The sequence below is a fragment of the Penicillium soppii genome (assembly GCF_028829465.1).
Source record: "Penicillium soppii strain IBT 18220 chromosome Unknown utg000007l, whole genome shotgun sequence".
Classification (NCBI taxonomy): Eukaryota; Fungi; Ascomycota; class Eurotiomycetes; order Eurotiales; family Aspergillaceae; genus Penicillium; species Penicillium soppii.
The window spans coordinates 2,821,577-2,844,972 of NW_026643237.1; the positions used below are offsets into that span (position 1 = coordinate 2,821,577).

The 23,396-nt window shown below is 47.9% G+C and overlaps 8 protein-coding genes across 8 annotated transcripts; 3 read left to right on the forward strand and 5 right to left on the reverse strand.

The window, feature by feature from the left end:
• Window positions 1–483: 483 nt before the first annotated feature.
• On the reverse strand, window positions 484–1,297 carry N7529_010334 (GNAT family N-acetyltransferase; the record flags this gene model as incomplete). The annotated part of the gene is made up of 3 exons (XM_057245861.1): window positions 484–654; window positions 719–828; window positions 916–1,297. The coding sequence occupies 3 exons, from the start codon at window positions 1,295–1,297 to the stop codon at window positions 484–486; spliced, it is 663 nt and encodes a 220-aa protein (XP_057094124.1).
• An 851-nt stretch (window positions 1,298–2,148) lies between these two features.
• Window positions 2,149–2,707, reverse strand: N7529_010335 (succinate dehydrogenase assembly factor 3; the record flags this gene model as incomplete). Its single annotated transcript, XM_057245862.1, has 3 exons — window positions 2,149–2,213; window positions 2,277–2,376; window positions 2,492–2,707. The coding sequence occupies 3 exons, from the start codon at window positions 2,705–2,707 to the stop codon at window positions 2,149–2,151; spliced, it is 381 nt and encodes a 126-aa protein (XP_057094125.1).
• A 343-nt stretch (window positions 2,708–3,050) lies between these two features.
• On the forward strand, window positions 3,051–3,827 carry N7529_010336 (S-adenosylmethionine-dependent methyltransferase; the record flags this gene model as incomplete). The annotated part of the gene is made up of 1 exon (XM_057245863.1): window positions 3,051–3,827. The coding sequence occupies one exon, from the start codon at window positions 3,051–3,053 to the stop codon at window positions 3,825–3,827; it is 777 nt and encodes a 258-aa protein (XP_057094126.1).
• A 5,035-nt stretch (window positions 3,828–8,862) lies between these two features.
• Window positions 8,863–9,282, reverse strand: N7529_010337 (mRNA splicing protein SMD1; the record flags this gene model as incomplete). Its single annotated transcript, XM_057245864.1, has 1 exon — window positions 8,863–9,282. The coding sequence occupies one exon, from the start codon at window positions 9,280–9,282 to the stop codon at window positions 8,863–8,865; it is 420 nt and encodes a 139-aa protein (XP_057094127.1).
• A 2,971-nt stretch (window positions 9,283–12,253) lies between these two features.
• Window positions 12,254–13,724, forward strand: N7529_010338 (uncharacterized protein; the record flags this gene model as incomplete). The annotated part of the gene is made up of 5 exons (XM_057245865.1): window positions 12,254–12,648; window positions 12,721–12,800; window positions 12,850–13,075; window positions 13,129–13,335; window positions 13,391–13,724. Coding segments are annotated over 5 exons (1,242 nt in total), but the record flags the coding sequence as incomplete, so codon positions are not given.
• A 1,620-nt stretch (window positions 13,725–15,344) lies between these two features.
• Window positions 15,345–18,278, forward strand: N7529_010339 (uncharacterized protein; the record flags this gene model as incomplete). Its single annotated transcript, XM_057245866.1, has 1 exon — window positions 15,345–18,278. One exon carries the CDS (start codon window positions 15,345–15,347, stop codon window positions 18,276–18,278), a length of 2,934 nt encoding a protein of 977 aa, XP_057094129.1.
• A 644-nt stretch (window positions 18,279–18,922) lies between these two features.
• On the reverse strand, window positions 18,923–19,805 carry N7529_010340 (anticodon-binding domain-containing protein; the record flags this gene model as incomplete). Its single annotated transcript, XM_057245867.1, has 3 exons — window positions 18,923–19,027; window positions 19,094–19,604; window positions 19,675–19,805. 3 exons carry the CDS (start codon window positions 19,803–19,805, stop codon window positions 18,923–18,925), a joined length of 747 nt encoding a protein of 248 aa, XP_057094130.1.
• Window positions 19,806–20,936: 1,131 nt separating this feature from the next.
• N7529_010341 (WD repeat NOL10/ENP2 family protein) lies at window positions 20,937–23,214 on the reverse strand (the record flags this gene model as incomplete). The annotated part of the gene is made up of 2 exons (XM_057245868.1): window positions 20,937–22,933; window positions 22,998–23,214. 2 exons carry the CDS (start codon window positions 23,212–23,214, stop codon window positions 20,937–20,939), a joined length of 2,214 nt encoding a protein of 737 aa, XP_057094131.1.
• Window positions 23,215–23,396: the final 182 nt, after the last annotated feature.

A 23,396-nucleotide genomic window follows, 5' to 3' on the forward strand; every position in this document is an offset into this window, starting at 1 on the left:
ACCTTTTTATCCTCCACCTTTTTCATTTCCGTCGACTTGTTTTGTTTATCCTCTCTATTCTGCATTATGCCCCTTCTTTGCTCGATTTGATCCTTTAAGATAGGCATCCAATTGAGTGCGAAGGGGAGATCATATTTACTGACAGGTTTTGCGTGATATCCCTATTCTTTGCATGGTCTGGTCTGAGCGTTGGGGATCTGTTTTTCCCGGTTTCCATTTTGAGTTGATTGCTGTCGATTACCATTCTACTTATTTTCCCTCCATGTGAATATTCTTCTCCCTTGTAGTTTTATCTGGTCTGGGTCTGGGTCATGGTGCTGGAGCTTATTATTACTATTAGACAGCTTTTGCAAATATACATATTTATGTATCAATTCAGTACCATCATGCCATAATTCATAAATTTTGAATCTATATATCTGAAACGTCTATTTACAAACCTCCTAATATGAAACCAGATGCAGCCTAGCCTTGAATAAAATCTTAATTTCCTAGCTCCCGGCCGAATATCAGTGCATCAACTAGTTCCTCGCTGTTGGCTAAGCGTGCAGCCTTGGGGACCCGCCCAATGACGCTAAAGCCGAGCTTCTCCCAAATGCGGATGGAAGCTGGGTTATTGGCGAAGACCAAGTTGAAGACTGAGTATGTGTATCCCTGGAGATGACCGGTTAGCTATAATTTGTGAGGAGGTTCTACGATGCAGGCTGTCAAGTCTTACCAGTCTGGGGGCAAATTCCAGATAAGCCTCGCCCATAGCCTGTCCGACACCCTTTCCTCGTGCAGCGCTGGTGGTAATGAAGCCTGCATTGCAAATGTGGGAGCAGCGGCCTATATGAGATTAGTACAGTGTCCATACGTTTGAGTTTGTTCATATGCCGTCCAAGCTTGGAGCATTGGTGATATTACTAGACATACCGGGATAGTTAGGCTTAATATAAAAAGTTCCCAGGCAAACATTCTCCCAGTCTCTCCCCTCACGCAGACCTTCGCCCTCATCATCCAGAATTGCCAGAACCGCAAATGTCCCGAACCAGTAGTCTGCGAACTGATCCAGTGCCAAGGGTTGCTCCATGGGGTATGTGTTGCCGCGGAGAATCTCCGCGCTGAACTCGTCATGGAGGAACTTGATCAAATCCTTTGGGACACTCTGCGGTCCTTCGCTGATGGGGTGGAGAGTGATTGGGGAATCGGCCGATTTGGGCAGGGTTGTTCGCCGGGCTGATAGAGTCGGCGCAGCTTCAACATGTGCTTGTGGTGGGGGGTTGCGGGTGGAGGGGTCTTCTAGTAAGGCGGGCATCGTGACGGGTTGGGGGCTAAGAATCTGGGCTGTGTAAAGCAAGAGGAGCAATCAATAGAACTGCAGACTTGTGATGTTCAATTGAGCAATGTGCAGGGAAAAACGGTAGATTCAGTACTCGGTCTTCATCTTTATATCGGGATCGGCAGCCGAATTTGTATGAGTCAGCTTGTTATAGGGCGTTCTCCACTCGATGTTGGGGTAGTTTTCGCTTTTTATACTTCCGTTGTTCAAGATTATTTGATGATATTCTTGAGATAAGGTGCCTTGGGCATGCCTGAATTTAGCGCCATGCCAGACAACCTATAAAATGAGCAGGGTTGGTCGCAAAGGGTTTCGATTTCAGCAGAAATAGAGCAACTTGAGTTCCATTCCAAGGTTTGAAGACCAAAGACGCTTCTAGTTTCCCTAGGTCACATGCGTAGAACGAGATTGCTTGAGATCATTTCTTTGCCAGTATATTTGGACTTGCATACTGGGTAGCTGGAGAGGTTACCGAGCTTATGCTTAGATCATTTGCGCATGGTTTGCAATGTCACACGGGAACCAGATCAACAAACTTCCCAGTCTCAAATAGCAGAATAAAGTAGGTAAGATCATGCACTAGTGGAAATTGCTCACTGCTGGCCTGCGGCCCATCTCTTTATTCTTACACCTAGTATATACATATGCACTGGTGGGGGATAAGAGATGCCTGCATCTCCCAGAACCTACCGGATATGCATGCGTTGTTGATCCGCTCGAGTTTGCAGTCCAACTGAGTGCGACAGCATGACATCCTATGAGCTCCCATCACCAATCTTCGCTCGTGGTAGCCGTGTTGTTCTCGGTCTAGCGCAATCGATGATAACTTATTGGCCTTCTCCGTCCTTCTTGAGGGCCTCCATTAGCTCAAGAAGCTGTCCGAGTTGCTGATCTGTAATAGAAATCCAAACTTTTAGTAACTTGATCGACTATCAAGACGGGAGAGACAACGTACCACTCATTTTATCCAGCTTGGATTTATCCAACTTCTCTCCTTCATATTTGCTACTCTCCAGCTTCTGCGCGTAAAGCTGCCACTCTGTCAAGAATCCGATCTGCAAGTCTCAATGTCAGCCACTGGTTCAAACATCTCTTGTCCTTTGGCCTCCGATGTGCCTCGCTCTGCTTGTTTCTCCACACACCACCCGAGCCGGAAAAGATAAAACATACAATGTGAAAGGGATTCTCCGCACTTCTGTGTGCGCGGAACTCATTCTTGACATAAGAGTCGCCCAACACGCGCATCTCAGGGTCGAGTTTGCGGTGGACGCGCAGAATGCGGCGGTACAGTTGGAGAGGCGGGAGGAGCGCGAGAGCTTCGCTGAGACTGGACTTGGAACCGATCGAGGCCGGTGTGGCCATGAGTAGGCGCTGAGCAATCCGCATTTTGGTAACTAATTATGGTTCCTGTGCTTTTAGAGAAGAATGAAGAATGACATAATTTCCTGGGGATGTTCGAGATGCCGAAAGGCGGCGAACGGAACGCGCGAATCAACGGGTCGGGATGCCTCGGGATCAATCTGAGATTTAGCTTCAATTGGTCATTTGGATTCTGATCGCTTCAATTTGTTGATATTTGGATTTTTTTGTTCATATATTATTATCTCTGTGGATCAGTTGATTGTTTGCTTTTGTGACATTGGAAATCCCACAACTCTGCAGGATTTTCAACATATCATTTCCGAACAACCCCACTGTCTCCAGGGTTTTATATTGAAAGGAATACATTATGCTGCCCACACCGGACACCTCACATGTGTCTTTCGACACAATTTATGAGCCATCGGAAGACTCTTACCTCTTCCTAGACACACTGGCATCAGAATCAGAATCAAAATGGCTCTCTGAACGATTCACAAAGAACCAACGCACATCACCATTAGTCGTCGAAGTAGGAACAGGCTCCGGCGTGGTTCTGGCCTTTACGGCTGCGCAATCTCAACAGATCTTCGGCCGTCGCGATATTCTTACGCTAGGCACAGATGTGAACCGGAATGCTTGCATCGCTACGCGGCAAACCGCGACAACAGCCATTCAAACAGAGCAGCAGCCATCTCCTGTATCAGCTCACATTTCATCATTGACAGCCGACCTATGTGCACCTCTCAGGCCTGGCAGCGTTGATGTTCTCCTCTTCAACCCACCATATGTGCCAACCGAGGATCTCCCGCGCCTGCCCTCCGCGGTGGAGAACGACCCCGCTGTCGTGGAAGCCATGTCTCGGTCCGATAAGTTTGATAATGATTCTTACTTTTTGTCCTTGACATACGCGGGTGGTGCGGATGGTATGGAGACTACAGATCGGTTGCTTGATGCCATTCCTGGGGTTCTCTCTGAGCGTGGCGTGGCATATGTTCTGCTTTGCAAGCAGAATAGACCTGATGAGGTCAAGGATCGTATTCGTGGTTGGGGCGGATGGCAGGTTGAAACCGTGGGATCGAGTGGAATGCAGGCCGGATGGGAGAAGTTGATAATTGTGAGGATATGGAGAGACGATCAATCATAGATCGTGAACGTATAGGCGAAGATTATGATTAAAACTGGAGTGATGATGGTCTGCCATATCTAGTTGATGAGGAGGCTTCAGATCGGGAACTTTTGCAACTTAAGGGCATATCCCAACGTGATTTTCGAGCATGCCTTGGAGGTGACTATCGATGGAAGGCCGACAGCACATATAGGTCCAGTCACGCATAGGTGCTCCGTGCTATCCAATTGGTTTAGATGCTACTTGCATGGTTTTGTCCCACTGCTGGATGACTAGGGCTAGTCACCCAAACCTCCTTGCTTGACTCGATTTCTTCAACCTCACTTTGTGCTGATCAATCATTCCATCAGCCATGTAACTATGACTATTCCAATGAGTTTTCCTTGGTTAGAAGATTTAGCCTTCTCGAAGTTCAACCCAAAGCACCCTCCTGTAGGACCGGAAAAGCTCTCGACAAACATAATTCACCAATTAGAACAGAATGTGATAAATTAAATACAACGTTGGAAGTAAGATGGCCTGCTGATATGCAAATTAACAACATCCTTACATTTACCAGCTCTTCCCCGACATGAATTCTAATGATAGCATAGCATACCTCTGTTGTTATGGTGTTGAAATCAATAGCCCGAGTCTCCCCTCTTGCCATTAATCCATATACACTGGAACTGCTTGTTTCTGGCTCTAGTGGTTCATTACTTTTGTTTGAATCGATACCGAAAAAGTCTCTCCCATGTGTCAGGCCCTTGGCTGAACCCCTTCCCCACCATTCCTCGTATGTGGTCAGTCTACAAAGGCAATAATTATCTGTAAGATATCCTTGTACATGGAAAGTATGGTGAAGTGATGCGCCGTGCACCAAGTTCATTCCATCTCGGATCCATTCCAGGTCAGTCAGATCTACAGTGTCAAATCCAAAATTAAAAAGTCTCCCTTCTATGATTTTTCTGCTATTTATATTGATCGGGGTCTCGTTCCTAACACCTTCGTCATTCAAAATGACAAGGCGCAGTATTCTAGCATGAAAGGTAATGCAGCCAATGCCTAGATAATAAACGGACTTGTGCAATTCGGGCCCTAGATCGAACCAGTGGCCGGTCAGTTTTGCAGAATTCTCAATTGGCACGTCAATCTGAAAACATTTTACGATATTGACCATTTATCGGTCGTTTCTCTTCGGTGATACATTGTCACATAGTTCGAACATGCTGCCAGGCTTCATCTATATCTTCTTGGAACGTGAACGGTTGCGGGTCTAATGACAAGAAACAACTCATCTTCACGGGAGATGATCCCACTCGCAAAATGACAGCTGCAGAATCTTCGCAGCCAACAGCCCAGCCACGAGAACGAGCCCGTAAAATTTCCATCAGATCTGTGCTGTGCTATCCGCGCAAAAGCCCGGGGCGCGGATTAGGGTCGAGATCCGTGCTAACACCGACTTGCCTGTCTCCTTCACCAAGAAAAAGCCCTGGTATATCTCCGGCATATAGTACTGGAGGTCATACTCCTGTACCTGTCTGGAGGCCATTCTTGGGGTGCACCCTTCCAAGCGAAAAGGCAGATATCGGGGGTTATCGTAAGGGCCTGAGGCTGAGGCCGACATGGCCCTGGGTACTGCATTGCGACCTGTAGGTGTCCATGAGTCCATATGTCTTCTGGCCAGAAAGAAGGCGTGTAGGCAAAGGGGTTGTGGATGAAGGCCATCTTCGGGTGATGAATCGGTCATTTTTGATTTTATTCAATTTGGGCATGGCATGAACACTTGTAGCGGAAATTGCACCAGCAGAATGGGGATCACAAAGGTAATTTCAACTTTGTTCCTGTAATACAAGATTTTCCAAGTGGAAAGGAAGGATACCGCGTCGTCAACTGGTAATTCACACCGCAAGAGAACTTATATGCAAAGCGCAAACCGAGCTCACGATGCAAGGCTTTTCTATTCTCTTTCATTTGGCAATATTGGTTACCTACTTGATATGTAATATCCATATCAAACTGTGAATTGGCCCATGTTTGAAATCACAGACACGAATCACCCAAGTAGCTAAAGAAGAGTGGACAGCCGTGAATGATATTCAACTTGGGCTAGAATTCGTCGTGTGATAGTTGACGTGATTGACGCAGACTGCAAGGAGAGGTCTGCTCTCTAAGTACATATGTGTTGTTCATGTTTGGGATGTTCCGATTTGGGAAAACCGGAGCAAAAGACATCCATCAGCCTGCGAAGAAGCCAGGGGTATATTAACATGGTGCCATTATTCAAACAAGTGTTCTCTCTCACACACCAGAATTTTGAGGCCAACGAGAAGAACAGAAGGGAATAAATAGCATATATCCCAGCCTAGCCCATGCCATCAGACATCTTTGGATTTTTGATCAAGTATGTAGTGATCTGGTTGATCATTTGTCATAATCCATTTATTGCCCAGGGTAAGATAGGATCTGAATGAGACAATGATCAAGAGCATCCATGGATCCTAGCTGTTCAATTGGTGGCTTGTAGTGGGTAGGAGGCCCAGATATTTAGGATAAAGCTTACAACACTTTGGGACATAGGAAAGCGCCATTCAGCCATAGTTGAGTCAAAGTTGATACTGAACGAACAAGCTTCATGCTGGTCTTCATCGTTGGATTGGAGGTCAAAACATGGAACGGTCAGATAGCAACAAAGCAATTTCCTAATACGTACATCTCCACGCAGAGCCAGAGGGCTGTTCGAATCATCTCTTCAATGGTATAACTGGATCCCCTGTTCGAACTATGGGACCTCCACCCATGGCACGCCCATTGCCTCTTACCTAGTATGTTCAAAGTCTGCAAGTCAGCGAAATGCTTATTCTCCACTATAAGCAACAAATCTTCGGTCTCCACATGCCTAGATGTCATATTGAAACTTTTTGACAAGGCGTAGATCGCCGATGCGTACCCGCTTGCCATGTTTTTGGCCCCCACATTAGTAGAACCCAAATCGGGACGACCGAGCGTGAAGCTCAGAACGGTCAAAAAGGTTAAATGCTAATAGTTCTACAACGAGATGTACCGGGGCGTTTGCCCTGTTTATTGAGATCGGCAGTGGCACATGGATCCTGAGCGGGTCGGAATATCGTTACATGTATATTAGTGAAGAAGATCATGGCTGGAGTTGAGATTATATTAGTCCAGGATTTACTAAATTTGTACCCGTACTGTACACTGAATTTCCGAGCTTATCTATGTTTGGGGGCATCCTATTGTTTGAAATTAGTTGAGAACAATGTCTCACATCACGCATTTTACCTGTAATTAACACAAAAAAAAGAGTAAAATGATATCAGAATCTTTCAATGAAATGGCCAATCAAAGCAGGACTAGTTGACTACAACATCATTATTATCGACACTGCCTTCACGGGAAAATTACCAGGGTATACGTACGTCGTCAGCCAAATTGGCCTCTTAAAATCATAGTAATAAAAATAATCTTTAAAATGGGGAACGAAGTGCCATCTCCGAGATCCGGAGTCGGAATTTGACAAAACGCCTTGATCGATAAGGCACAGTTCGCGCACCGGATTCCTCCGAATCAAAGTTCCTCCCCCATCAAAATTTCGAACCAGTCGTTTCCTTTGTTTGGCTGTGGTCTTTCCATTGATACATGCACTGCTGGATCAAAAGGCTCCGGCTGCACTAGCTATAAAAGGACTACGGCATCAGGCTTATTGATCCAATTCATTCGGTACAAGGCCCCGATGTATGTTTGGATGTCTGAATCTCTCCCCGCGAGATCTAGGATCTTCAGGCCCGGCTTGACAGGCCGATTAAACAGCGATACAAAAGACGCGCAGCATACCTACTGGGTACGGGGCAGAGTTGGAGCCTTGGTTGCCTGGGATATATGTAGTAGCCAGGCTTGTAGGTTAGACCGCTTCATGGCAAGGCACGTCTTGATTTCTTGAGAAATTGCGTGTGATACTTTGTTAATGCAAATTCTTCTCTTGAACTGTTGTTTCGCCCGCTGATATGGATATTGTTTCCACTGACTTCGGCAGTCTATTTTTGGTTCACCGGTTGGATGCAAATCGGAATTTTGTAGGTGTATATGTGATTATACATACATATGTAGCTGTTCTTTGATTCAGCACTTACTATAGGCTAAATTATCACGGGCCGTACAGTTATTTGTTTTAAGAATAGCGATCACAACGCCTGTAAATTAGCACCCCAGTGGTGTTCAACAAAACTGCCTGCGTTGTATTGGACACAAATCACGACGTGACTCGGCATGGCTTGAACGGTGATTAACTTCCGTGGGTACTTTTTAACCCTGAGAGTGATTTTTAAGATGGGCTAAGACGCTACAGGGGTGGAAGTGATAGACTGTGCGTGCGAGATCGGGGTTTGTGAGGCGACTAATTCCGAACTCGGTGTCTCAGGTATGTACATATGCAGTTGCCTTTTGAAAGTAAGCCTTGTGACTAGCTACTTACTTACATAGGGATGTTGGTATGTTGGTAATCTTAGCTTGGTTTCATGTTACTGCAACAGCTACGCTGAATTGGGCTTTGATTTGCGGCTTTTGAAGGAGAACATAACAAATCGCTACTGTCGAGGTTATTGATTTGGTCTTCGTGGTATAAAAAGGCTCAAGAGGAGTTGACTCGCAAGGCCGTAAAGGGATTTGTTTTCTTCAGCAGCGTTTGGGGTGGTTTGATTTCTTTTCTAGACCCCAAAGCCTGATACTCGCCTTGGCAGACCACCTGATCATGCAGCTCATGCTCGGATATCAGAATGTTCTTCCAAAGAGTTTTGATGGTTGGATCTCAGCCACTATCACGGTTGGAAGTAGTTAGGTAATTTGAGCACATGAGCTCAAGTGAACTTTGACATGGGCAAAAATCTCCGATTTAAATTGCTTTTTTTTCTCTCATATTGTCGTCCACCATCCAAATCGGAAGCCCAGGGTAATAGAAAAAAAGGACAGGTGAATTGTGTCCTATGATCATGCAAAACAAAACCGAATTTCGAAGACAGAAAAACGCCGGATTGTCCTTTCACAAGGAATAGAAGAAGAATTAGAATCCACGGCCACGGCCACGACCGCGGGGAGGGCCTCCACGTCCGCGGGGTCCTCCACGGCCTCGGGGTCCACCACGGCCACGGTCTGTCTCCTTGCGCGCCTTGTTCTTGGGCTTGGGGGTATCGTCAACAAGCAGGGTGTCAAGTGGCAGACTATCGGGAAGAATATAATAGCGAATTGACGAGCCGCGAATGCTGATGGTGTCGAGTGAAACGGGGTCGCGGCCCTTTGGGGTCATCTTGACGGCACGAAGAGAGGTATTCATTTGAGGAGAGACAGAGGTGATAGTTCCGTGGACAATTGTGCCTGTCGGTACAGTTAAGTTAAAAAAAGTGCTTTCGCATTTTGGAAGAATGGTGACTTTGAGAAACTTGGGGTTGGGGTTGATAGCAATTGTGGGAGGTTTACTCACCATTCTTGAGCTCAATGGTCACCGTCTCATTGGCGCATTTCATTAAAAATCTAAAGGCATCATTCAAAGTCAGCAAGAGTGTTTTGATGGAGGCTCATGTGCTGCGGGAGCTGGGGACCGCCGCGCACACGCAAGTGTAGTGACCTACCTGACTAGCTTCATGGTGGATGAATAGCCTGCAGGCTTATCAAATTCGCTTTCCAATGAATCACCAGCAGAGGAATCACCAGCAGAGATTGACTGGATGTGGGGTGGGGGGGGGGGAACAAACGCGGTCTGGTGGTGATGCCATGCCGTCGGATCGCAGAAGCTGAGAAGATCTCGTCACGTGTTCTTCACGTGATCTGAATTTATATCCCAGTTGTTGTGGCCTTAGGCCGCAAATGCCCTTATCAGCTTATTTAGCGCAGCCTCGTATTAGTCCAGCATAGCTTCTTTCTTCTCTTTCCTATGAATCAAATCACTTTTGTCTGATACCTTTTCAATACCTATTCAACAATCTCCAACATGTCATGTGATACTGTGAGACCACGCTTAGCTCGAGCCTTTGTTCTCCTTTGTGAACTGCTTCTCTTAACAGGCAACCAGTCCAAGCCGCGAGATTTTCAAGGATGAGAGTTGCGCCCTGGAAACTGAACGATCTAGCCATATCTATGCCTCTGATCTCCAGGTGCGCCCAGTCCACATCGTGTCATGTATTCAAAGGGTTAGTACGGATGAGTGGATCGTCGAGGTAAAAGTCTTGAGTAGTAAATTTTTGGTTGATGATCAACACCTGGGCAGATTGACTGCTATCAAAGAATGAGCAAGGCAGTTGCAAGCAATCACAACCAAGCTATTAAGCGTGAAACTATCCAAATGTAACGTGGTTGTCAAGCCCAAAGGGCGCAGAAGCAAATTGTCAATTATCTCGAAAAAGAAATTGACGAATGGATGACTTATGCTGTTGTTGCTAAGCTAGCTTGTCTTCGAGATACCTTTAAAAAGTCTGACAACACTCGAATAAACATCACTTTATTATCATTTTTCTGTCGGCTCTCAATATTGATTTCGATCTATGATCCTTCCAAATATTTCGTTACATCATTCGGGATGTGTTTTCAATCCCCTTCAATCGTGTATTTATTAATGGTTAGCTGTCCCCCAATCTCGAAGTAGCGGCGGAGTACATTTAATAAACAGATACTATATACGGAATACTTAGTGTCAAATTACAATCCGAAGAAACCAATGATCGGCAAATGTGTGTTCAATATTTATGTATATAGGCCAGCGCATGAGATAATTAACCATCCAAAATATCCAAAGTCTGCCTCAACGCGAGTACTGGTCCGGCTGGGGCAATCAAGTAACGGTGATATGCAAGTTTCCATGCATATACGTGGTAGAGTGATCTCCCATGCAGGCTCAACACATGGCTCAAGTTTTCGAAAGTGGTATAATTGCGGATCCCCTGTGGAGAGACCCGATCATGCCCGTGCCTGGCCCCAGAGGCGATTGGATTTGACACGCGCACCAGTCCGGAGTAGCTTCGGGAACTCACAAATTGCCACGGCGCTAAGGTAGAGCGTAAAAATTATACCATGAGACCCTGACAAATTTGAATTAATTTTGGCTGCGTTTTCCGTTACCAGATCCACCGATGCTTACCACGTTTCCATTCTGATACACGCTTGCCTAGACTCAACGGCCAACCACCCGAGACCTATAATATTGATGGAATTAATCAATTGGAAGCTAAAACGAACTGCCCGAGAACCGGATCCTACTAATTCATACTAAGATAGACTAGTGTAGACTATCTGGGAGGAACCCACAGCATTTACGTCGGTACCTAGTACTTCGTATAGTCATTTAGAATATTATACCCAGCTTTGGAGCTTCCACAAGTACATTTGAGTTTGATTAAAATAAAAAACGCCGTCTATGCAAATATCAAATATTGAATATCGTTTTCACTAAAACCATGTCACTCCCCAGATTGGGTTTATTATGCACGCATATGTGAGTTGATTTTTTTTCTAACGGCGCGTTCGTGGGGGCCAAGAATGATAGGGGCCAACGACAAGCACTGTCGGACGGGACGGCGGATTCTTGACTTCAAGTTCAGAGACATTAACAATATTGTAGTTATTTATTTAATTAATTTCTTATTTCTTTTGCTTTTCTTTTCTTTTTCGATTATTTTTATTATAACAGAATTTTTTTGGGCATTCCAATCATAAGCCTGTCATGGCCCCCAAATCCGCCCCCAGTTACTATAACGGGGCTAGAATCCATGCCGAGACCAAGATTAGTGTCTCCCCTGTCTACGAAGTAGGAGTAGTATCATTGTTACTGTGTAAACTGTGGTCCCCTAGTCGCAACCTCTATTGTTTTCTCACATAGACTTCTGTTTTACCCGTCATTTGTGGGGGTCAAAAGTCCGACTTTGGCTCGTGATAGTTCCCATCGGCCCACCCAATTTGAAGATCCTATAGTTTTTGTCACCCAATTTGGAATTCTTACGTGTCAGATAGCCAATAATCTCACCTTGTAGATCGATTAAGACGGTGAACAAGCGGGTAGCGGGAAACAAGTGCGTTTCAGCAACTGGCCCGGCATTCAACGATGTAAAAAGACACCAGTGACGCCAGAGAATTTCTAGAAGTTGGTGTTTTGTTATTGAACTTGTGGGCCAACAAAAGCTACCCAACCGGGAACCTAGATCATAAAAAACGATTGCGGGGGGTCATTGGTAAATGCCCATCGCTAGATATGGGCCTTTAAATACTTCATTGCGCCCGTTCCGTGGCCCGATTCAGTCTCCCGTAAAATACCTTTTGATTTGCTATATCGACCGGATCCTTGGGGCACCAAACTGTATGTTGACTTCCTCTTGGAAAATACTACCTTTCCCCCCTTGTACCCAATCTTGCCCCCTCCCGCCCCCTACTGCAGGACGAGCTATCTTGCAGGTCTTTGACCTATATAGTTCCTAATGTTTCCCCGGGGATCTGGCTCACAGGAATCATTTTCACCACGCAGGAATCAATCAAACATACCAAACTTAGACTCTTCGTCTAACATCGGAAGTCCCTCTTCACTGATTGACTCGGTGGAAACTAGAGGCTTTTCGCAAGACGTACTTCCTGGCTCAGGTTCCGAGTGGCCCGTACAGAGTGTTCCTTCTGCTGCGCAAGACCCTTCACAATCCGCAACAGTATATGCACATCCAGTCCCTATACATCAATCAGCGACAGGTGTTTTAAACGCGAGCCAGCCTCAGTCCCTGCTGAGTCCAGATTATCCGGTTGGCGAGCCAATCGGCCAACCCTCCACTGAGTACACAAATTCCATCAAACAGAAGGCTACCTCAGAAGATCCACGGTAAGTCATGCTATATCGCCCTTTTGAGCTGCAAGTCGAGTTTTGCGCTGACTAGATTCATCCCCTCAACAGCGGCCTTGGCGTCTCATTGTACCCGATGTCAGTGGCATCAGAAGTATATTTTGCTGGCCCCATGCAGCACAATCCTCATAGTACGGAATCATTATCACTAGTGAAGTGCGCGTTTACTGACATTGCCAGATTATGCGTGGGCAAACCGGCCTTATCAGCCTTTGCAACCACCATCGGGCCACATGAGCCCACCATTTGTACCTTCACATCAACCATACTCATCACCAGGTTATTCAATGGGCTACCCCGGGCAGACAAGCGAATCTCTGTCCGTATATCAGCAGCAAGAACCGCAAATACCATCCTCCTATCTTACAGAATCGGGAAATCTTGCCCGCCACAGCCAACCCCGAAGGTAAGTAGCTTTCTTTGCCATACCACACCCTAAGTCTGACATTTTAATTGCAGTCCATCTTTCACTCGACCCTTTCAACCTCCAAATATCCAGATTCCCACCCCATTACCCGTGCAGCCACTCATGACTTCGTTTGTCGCATCATCCCGTATTTCAGTGCCTGGAAGGCCCAATGACCCCAAAGCTGACCAGCTGCACAGTCCCCCTCCATATATGATGAACCATTCCGGTTATCAGTTTCCCGATTCACCAGCAATTCAGTTAGTTGAACCTCAACAAAAGTTGGTCTGTACTGACCAGAGACTGAAAACTCAGATCGCATCCCACACCCAACAGCTCTCAGCCACCGTCGATGATCGCCCCTGAACCAATATACTCCTCGCCAGAAACTTCTGCCACTACAGATACAGAGCACCCGGTCCGAGTTCTCAATTCCCGTCCGCGGCCACAATGTTGGGAACACGGCTGCAATGGTCGTGAGTTCTCGACATTCAGCAATCTTCTTCGGCACCAGCGCGAGAAGTCAGGAGTGGTTGCAAAAGCCGAATGCCCTGTTTGCGGGGCCGTGTTTACACGCACGACAGCTCGCAACATTCATGTTGCGCAAGGCAAGTGCAAAGGTGCAGGCAGAGAATCATCTGTTGAATAGAAAGGCACCCTACGGATGGATTTTTTAGGAGTCAAAAGGCAGAGGCGTTATGTTTTTGAGGGATTAGCATTTGGTTCAAAATTCCACGAATTTCTATACAAGACTCTTGAGACAAAAGAAAAGGTCGAATGTGTGATAGAACATACTGCCAACACAATTTCGACCTGAGCCAATTTGACTGCAAAAAATGCTTTGGTAGAAGAGGCTTTTTTGACAAATCCAGGCTTGGCAGCCCACTGCGAGGACATTTCCGATACCATCTAGCAGGCCGCTCAGACCTAACAATGAGCAAGAATACGCAAAAGCCGGCATCCCTTGGATTCCTAGACAGCTATGAAAGAAAAGCACAATTCGAACGAGATGGTCCACAGGTGAATCGATCGATTCAGGGGTTAGGCAGAACGGTCAATCATCAGTTAATCTATTCGCGATCTCTGAATGGTCATCCCTTCCTCAAGAGGTCAATGTCCTCCTTGTCGCCCTCCGCACTAGCTATAAGAGAGATCTCGAGCTCGGCAGACTTCCGAAAAGCCTCTTCAACAAGCTACTTGCCTAGCCAATCGTATTCACCTTAGATCCCAATATGGTCTCACCAGTGATTCACTACTTTGTTTAGGTCAAACCATAGTTTCTCTTGTTCAATAGAACTCATTCAACTCCGCACCAGTGAAATCCACGGGACAAGACATCCCCTTTATATCAGGCCAGTAATTAACGATGCGGACTAATGTCCGTTTGATCAAGTTTACATTTCATTGCCTCCCAGCCCCCAGCCCTTTCAAGAAGGTTCTGGCGAGGAGGAGGGGGTCACGAAGAGCTTCGAGGTGCGCCTTGTTCAGGAGGCCGTTAGATAACGACAGTAGTAGGAGATCAGACGGCGTCGGCGGAGCTCATCAGCTACGAACCTTTTGTCAGCCAGATAGGTTCCATATTCCAGTGGAAGCGATGGCTCTTTGAAATAAGTATTTTGTTCTGTACCCTTAGAATGGAGATAATGCATGGTGGCCGCCTCGCTAGCAATGGCATAGTGTTTTGGCCTCGCGATGTGATAGTCTGTCCCTGCAGGGTGAGCGGGAGATCGAAGCAGAGATAAGTTCGGCGGAACTTCCCCATCTCGGGAGGGCCCGCCACCAGCCGCTCTTAGTAAAGCCAACAAGTAGCCGCGGGCAAGCTATACAGGCAGATACCAATTTAGAATTTCAGATGAGGTAGTAGACATCTGATGGCAGATGTTCGATGATTTCTTAATATAGATTAACACACTGTACCGGTTAGAAAGAGACTCAAATATCGAAGAATACTCAGCCCTTAATCGACAATAATCCAACAGCGACAATTCCAGCGACAGCACGGCGTGTATTGGGCCAATCACCGATATTACATAAGCGCCATTTGACATTTCATCAAAATAGCGGCCACATGACGCTTCGGCCCGTGACCTCCCCCCAATTATTGTGACTCAGTTCAACTGTCCTCCAAGACTACTTCACTGACCATCCAATTCTACTTGTACAAGCATGCCTTTCGTCTGTACGATCATATTAGGAAAGTCTAATCTATCTCTATATTCTTGCTTATTACCAATACCTTTGCTCCCCGTGTGAATTGTAACGCCAAACCATGGCATCCATCTTCACCTATGACCCCGACCCGCCTCGGGTGTCGTCACCGTGGTCAACTTCGGGATCATCGACTCCCCAGATAACTGCATCTGGCAGTCGTGGGATAGACATCCGCACTCGTTCCAGTATTCTTCCATCGCGTGCCAATCCAGACTTATTGTCTGATTATGGAATTTCCAAATTGGAGGCAGAGCCCCAAGAAGGCCCCACCGAGTACAAATTGCATCTTCTTCTCCGACCTAGGCGCCAGTTTCTCTCTATGTCAACAGGGAATCTAGTGGCGGGATCTTATCATCACCGTGCCTTGCCATCTATGTCTGCATCCGAATCTGCATCCCCAGGCTCGGAACCGACTCCAAGACCCATGCAGGCTAAATCAAACCAAAGCCGTCAGCACAGGCTGCAAAGCTTGACCACCCAGCTCCTATGGCGTTTGCAACAATCTTCGCCTTTCCACTCATCAACCACCTCCAAACTTGTTGTTCCTGTACTCCCTGAGGCAACACCACAATTGGGTGTGCCTTCAAAGCCCGCCCGTTTGCTTCCCGGCCTCGAAGAGAGCCAAGGCGCACTGTATGAGATCGGCGTCGCTGATGATGGCACTTTCGTAGGCCTAACTCAAGATGAATTGGATGAGAGTGTCACCAACCTACAGACCATGGCTGCTAGTCTCGGGTGCAAAGTCGAGATTCTTCGTCGAGTCGTTGTTGGGCAATGTGAATGGGCAGAGGACCTGCTATCTGCGCCATCTAACTCAAACCAAACCAACAGTGAAAGCCTCTGGGTTGCAGAGGCTCTGGTGAGCCCTGATCTAGACTTCTACAGCTTATCCCAGAACGAATCAAAAAGTCAGCGGGGAACAACAGCAAATCCGGCGTCTGGAAATCCGCCAGCTCCAAATGAGGATTATTCCCACACTGAGCAGATTCGAATATCACTTACAGGTCCTAGCATGGCTGGAAAGTCGTCCTTGCTAGGTACCTTGACTTCATCTGCACTCGACAATGGAAGAGGCAAGAGCAGGTTGAGTTTGCTCAAGCATCGCCACGAGATTACATCAGGTATCACCAGCTCAGTTGCCCAGGAACTGATTGGGTACGCGAACGGGACACCGTCCAATGTGATCAACTATGCTTCTGGCAATGTTGCCGCCTGGGATGATATACACGCGGCATCGAAAGGCGGTCGGCTGGCTTTCATGTCTGACTTGCCTGGCTCCATCCGATACTTGAAGTCTACCCTGCGGGGGCTTGTTAGTTGGGCCCCACATTATGTGATGCTTTGCATTCCAGCGAACTGTGGCGATGAGCCATCCGACAGTGAGCAGGCAGCAAACGAACAATCCGAGATTGAAACTTGCTTGGCGTATCTTGAACTTTGCCTGAAGCTAGAGGTTCCTGTGTTGATCGTCATCACAAAATTGGACCTTGCCTCCCGCAGCGGACTACGCGACAATCTTGCAAGAGTTTTATCTGCTCTTAAAGCTGCTGGACGAAAACCTGCAATGCTCCCTGCATCGCCTGCTGGTGACAAACCACTTGATTTCCAACAAATCAGTACCACGGACAGCGGACAAGTACAGAAGGCCATCGCCGCGACCAATGGGAAATGGGCTCAAACTGTCCCCATTCTGCTTACCAGTGCTTTGGATGGCTCTGGGATAGGAAAGCTTCATGCTTTCCTCCGGTCTCTCCCCATTCCTGCCAACCCCGTCCAGAGGACCCTTCATTTCCCGAAAGGAGTTTCAATGTCCTCAGAAAGCTCCCTTCACATCTTTGATGTGGACGAAGTGTTCGCGATTCCCCCTTCTAAAGTCTATTCAATAGACTTAGAGAAAGGTGATCAAGAAAATCGCGGTATCGTACTTTGCGGCCTGGTTCGTCGTGGAAGCATTTCTATTGGCGACGAAATGGTCGTCGGCCCCATCCTGGTGGACACTTCCAGTGACCAAAGCAATGAGGCCCAACCACCCGGAGGGTCACTGTCCCGCAGTGGGCCCGGTTCCTCGGGCGATCTGCCGGCATCTCTCCCGCAGAGCTCATTACCCGGCAAAGACCCGCAAGCGAAATGGCAACGTATTCGAGTTGTCAGCGTAAGAGATTTGCGGCTTCCTGTCCGACGCCTTGTAAGAGACCAAGTAGGAACAATAGGTATAGAGCCAATTGGCTTTTCTGAAGACGGCAGTTTGCCTCATCTCGGCCGAATTCGCAAAGGCATGGTTCTTTCGAACTTCCATGTCCCAGCCTCAGACTCAATTGACAGAGCGCCTGCTTTGGGCTCCCTGTCGCTACCTTTCCACACTGGCTTCACCGCAACATTCCGTTCATCTGAGTTCTGTGCTCCGAACTCCCCGCCCCTCCTACTTGGAGGCAACGCTATAGCATACATCGCCAATGTTCGCACCACTGTTCGTGTCGTTTGCATGGCTCTGACCGAGACTGACGAGAAAGCGTCATCTGAGCCGCCTTCGCCTTCCGAGCCCGAATTTTTCAGCTTCGATAGCGATTCACAGCACCCTTCTGGCGAGAAGACTAATGGCACCGCAACAAATGGTTTCATGGGTAGAAAAGACGGTGATGCGGCCTCCGATGGAATTCGCCGCCGCTCCTCGGCAACAGATATCAGCAAAGTTGTTTCTGGTGCCTCATCTGTCTCCATAGTGGGTGCCGCTTCCTCTGCAGAAGCACTGAAAGAGGATGTGAAGATCAGCTTTGCGCTAGTCTCGTCTGTTGAATGGCTTGAACTCGGATCCCAAGTTATCGTCATGCCTGGTATCTCGATGGCCTCTGCATCGTCTCAATCCGGGGCTACAGTAGCGTCTGCTCCCGGTTCTGGTTCTGGTTCTGGGGCTGCCTCTATGTTCGGGTTAGAAGGGTTCGTGGGAACGCTCTGCGAGATTGTTCTTGGGCGGGTCCCGCCACTCGAGAGCTAGGTTAATGGCTTCGCTATATTTGGGCGACGACTGTCTAGCCGGTGAATGTTTTTTTTCGTTTTCTGTTCAATATTAGTTCAAGCGTCCTTCAGAACAGAACATAGTTGACTTGGCATCAGTCATATGCATATTTGTCTTTCGAATTTCAAAAGTAGGTTGACCCTAATCCCATTTTCATTTCATGTATGCAGACACCCAAAGTGAGTGACTGCTCCTCACGATTTAGATAGATTTCCTAAGTTTCAACGTATGAAGAAATCGCGTCAATATCATTGGGCTGAGGGATTGGTATTGTAGCAATTGACTAGGTTACTGAGTCTAGTATTCTCGGCCAGGGACAGGTATGCCCAAAGAACGATATTCAAGGCAAAGCAATTGATAGCAACACGGCCGATAAATTTTCGAAGACATGTAGAGCCCATGAAAGCCCAGAGATATTCCTTCAGCCAGGCAGGGCCACTGACTGCGCAATTATCCTATAAAATCCGCTTTCGAATTCATCTCATCTCCGTTGCAACATCGCTTTCGCTAGGGGTGTTTCCACAAATGTTGATCAGGCGCAACCAGAACGCTCGGTTCGACGCTAAACCTCAGACCAGTGTTGCTGGAAGTCTGGGTTGCCGAGTTGTGAATGGGTGGCACGTTTACCCGCCTTTGCGCTGATCACCAGGGTGACGGGAGAAGGTGCTGGTAGAGCCAATAGTGGCGCTCGCGTTGCGAAGCTCGATCTTCTTGCGCTCCATCTCAAGCTAAATTTGAAGCCGTTAGATTGAATGTGACTTTGTGGTTTAACCCAGTAAATTTAATTTACTTACCACTTTGCGTACTCTAGCAAGAGCAGCCGTGTCACCCTCGACAATCGGGCGGCAATCATCGACGCGGTAGGGCGCAGCGATGGTCACGGCATCGGCGACAATGATGTTATGTCCGTTCCACCGCGCTGGCATAGTACGACTGAACGCATCGAACAGGTCCTGAGCCTCCCGAGTCACACCCTTGCCACGACGCGCTTCACGATCGAATGCCTCACCAATAGCTTTTGATTCGCGCATTTTGAGCGCACGAGTGTCTAGTGCCTGGATCGTGGGCTGCGCGTCTGTGAAGGATGACGAGTTGGAGCCCGAAGGTACGGCGAGGGCCAGAAGCTGGAAGTTGTGGATGCGCGAGATTGGAATTACATGGTAATCACCGTTCTGCGCCTGTTTGGCATCACCAGGGTTGGCCGGAGGGGCTGTGTTGATGGCCACGAGGTTGGTGATTGGGCATGCTGTGAAAAGAGTACCTTCTAGGATTGACTGATTGGGCTGGGCAGTTGTGATACGCACGCTAGAGAAGAGCGACAGGTCAGGTTGGCGTTGCGACTATGTACATACGAATGTTGACAGATAAGACTCACCGGGCACCGATCGCCCCGCTCAATGCCGCCTCCAAGGGCACTGTAGCTGCCGCCATTCCTGGGCCTGCGGCGTTGCCAGCTTGCTTTTGCGTCGACGCCTTCACTGAGCCCTGACGCTTGTTCTCCGCCATAGACCTATAGCCTCTAAGCTTCCACAAATAAGCTCCGTCCACGAAAGGCCGACGTCACCTCCAAGATGAAGGAGAAAGACCTGTTCCCGTGTAGAGCGCAATAGTAAAGTCCTATATGATAGGATCAGGACATCGGAAGCCGAATCAAACGTAAGTGGCTTGTCCACAAGAAGTTGTCGATTGCACCCCGGATCGTAGGTGGGCTGGATGGCGCTGTTAATTGACTCCTCTGCTGAGAAACGAGCGTGGCTCAAGGGGAGCTGGCAGACTGGCACAACCCCAAAAGAAGAAAATAGGAAACAAGCACCGCGCCCGAACCAGGTATCTATGGAAGAAGAATGGACTCGGAGGTTCCAATAAGATGGCAGGGTCGACGTTGCACGGATGCTCCTTTAGGCTTAGTGTTAACACCCGATTACTTCATCGTCGCCTCAGGCAGCTATCTATATCGAGCAATATAAAATGGGATGAGATCTGAGAAGTCCCTCCATCACTATTTTTTTCATGTATTTCTTCTCGTTCTTCAAACCTTCTTTCCAGATATTGAGAGGAAGGGAGCGCTTAGCAGGTATGACATGGGATACCTAGGTACAAGCTCTTCTCAACTATATATTGATCCAATTACAACTATACGCATTGAAAGACTAAGGAGTGAGAAAAATAATGAGATATGGCCATATGAATTCAATGATTTTGGCACCGCATTTTGAGATATTGAAATACAGAGTGGTTATTCAGGATATGTGCAGCATAGCTTTGAACTCCTGGTTGTTGGCCCGAAGGTGCTTATGAAGGTGAGGTGGTATCCGAAGAAGGCACTGGGAAGATTGGCACATATTGAGAGAATGCGGCTATTGAGAGAATGCGGCTTTAGACATCGATAACAACATCTCGTAGAGCGCTTAATTGAAATTGGAGACCAAACAGAATCCAACGTATGAGATGGATTCGGGTCTGCGACAGTGACGTGGCTTAAACAGACCACGATTGCAAGTTGAATACCATTGCCGAATGAATGGAAGCTAAGAAAGCTTTCACACTGTGGAGTCTGGGCGAGTAAATTTGTTGTTCGGATGAGACCGTAGGGTATCAAAATTTGGCATAAGAAAAGGCCAAGTAGAAAAAGACTCATTACATTCTGCGGAAGGCGTTGTTGGAAGCACTGCGGCGTTCTTTGGCCTTGAACGATGTATCGGGTTTGTCGTATTGCACTTCCGGTGCGACGCGCTTGGGTTTCCCAGCGGGGTTGAAACTGATTTCCTTTTCGCCGACGGCGCCGGCAACGAGACGTCGTGCGGGCTTTTGCCTCGACTTCATGGTTTGCGCACGAGAGCCGAATGAACGGTCTCGGGTGGTATGGCTTTGGTTCGAGGAGGATACCTGCATACGTGGCGGAGGTCGCTTCGTCCGCTTGTAGTCTGCAGATGAAATCTTCTTGGAAGCTGCTGCCTTGGCCGGCTTTTCTTGCTCGCTGTCGGAGTCTGAACCATCGGAACTGGAACCGGGAACATCGTCGATAGCCTCTTGCTCGACAGCTGTAAGACCACGTTCCTTCTTTGTAGCCGCGGACGCAGATTCGGGGACCGTGCTGGGATTCAGCAATTGGAATTCGCGTGAGTTCTCGTCCACAGCGAAATCCTGATCCTCGAACAATTGAGCGAAACGGCTGTCGCCCAATACACCCTTGTCTTTGCCTTCGGAACCTGAGGGTGCTGGTGCATCGGCCATTTCTGAATCGGCTCCGCCCTCTACCAGACGTTTGGCGTGACGGCGCTCCCGCTTTTCTTCCGCAATCTTCATCCTTTCGGCCAGTCTCCTGTTCACCTTGACATCGACCTTCTTCTTACCGCGGATGCGGCTCTCACGCTGCTTCTCGATTGCTTGCTCCACCTTGTTCTGCTTTGTGCTGGCACCTTGGCCGAACTGGCTCTGGTGGTACTCATACAGATAAGTTTTCATCTGGTAAGATCCTTCGTTCTCGAGAATCATCTTTCCATCCTGCATGTATGCGTTCACATCGATCGGTGGGATGTGGCTTTCGATCATCTTCGTCTTCCAGCCTGAAATAACATCCTTGGTAACCATAGTGTAACCAGGATAGGCCGCCGATTGAGTGGACTTGAATGCGTTGGGATCGTTGGGGTCCTCAGCCATCTCTTCGACCAGGTTGTCCAAGAATGAGCACCATTTCGGCGCAGGCCCAAGCTGTGGTACGAAGAAGGAGTGTTGCTGCCGACCTTCGTTGGCTGTGAGAAGCATTCCACTGTCCTTGCACCAAGCAACAGATTTAATGTCCACAGCTGGCTCAACTGAGGTCCAAGGCATCTTATCCTCAATGTCCCAAAGCTTGATGATACGCTTATCAGCCGATAGCAGTTTGGGTTCGATTGTGGCAGCCTGGGTTGCGGATGACGGCTCCAGGAATTGAAGTGTGTGGACAGCGAAACCGTATCCCTGGTCCTTGACCTGGTATGGAACAGGCGAACGCAGATCGTACAGGTGAATTAGTCCATTGGACGAACCAGTTCCAAGGCTCATACCGGAGCGGTTGAAGTCCAAAGCAGTGATCTCAGACCGCGCATCATCAAGTCCGACGTGTGCTGGCGGTGCCGGTGGGAGTAAAACACCCGCACGTCCCTTGGCTCTGGGATCCCAGAGCTCAACTGTTCCTAACGATGTTCCGAACGCCAACAGATTGTGACTTTGTTCTGCAATAGCAGCCGTGTTGACAGATCCTGTGTTGATTCCACCTTGAAGGGTTCCGCCACCAGCAGATGTAAAATCGTCACCGCCAACATCTACCTCGAAACTCCGCATGTAGCGGCCCGATTCTAAGTTTAACCGGTAAACCTCTCCCATACCATCCTGGTTGACACCGACTGCGGGAACAAGCACCTCGGTTGACTGGCGGTCGTAGACTAGGTCACGTCCATAGCGAGGAAGTCTGGTGGTGTAGTGACACCCTCCTGGGGTATGGAATTCAAGAGATCGATCGGATTGGAGATGGAGGGACTTTGTGTAATCGGAAGATAGCAAGATGAAGGTTGTGTTGAGAGAGCTCGTGTGACGTGCCCATGAAAGGGATAATTGCGGAAGATAGTGAGTATGGATTTGAGGCTTGTAAGTTCCTGCTTGGTGTTAATAGTGGCACCCAGGAAAATTGACAAGACAAAAGAATCGGGTAAGACGGACCTGTGCTCATAACCCACTCTCCATCCTCACTGACGCGAACACAGTGACTGGCTTCCTCAAACTCAAAATCTTGCAGCAGTTCAACCCGATTAGCATACTCGGGATCATTTTTCAAGCTGCGCTTGCGACGCCGTGCAAGCCATTCAGGCAGTGGCCGAGCACTGTTTGAGCCCGAAATAGTATAAACCGGAACCTGAGATGGGTTGGTCAACTGCATGTTGGCGACAAGTAGATCAATCTACTTTTTCCAAGCTGAAAATGCAATCGTCGGCGAGGATCAACTTGAAGATAAAAAAAAAAACTGCGATAAAAGCTGATAACAGCCACGTGACTAAGTGATCGGTGATTGGCCCGAGTGTCCCTGGCGAACGTCCCCCGGAATTTACGCATTTCCAACTT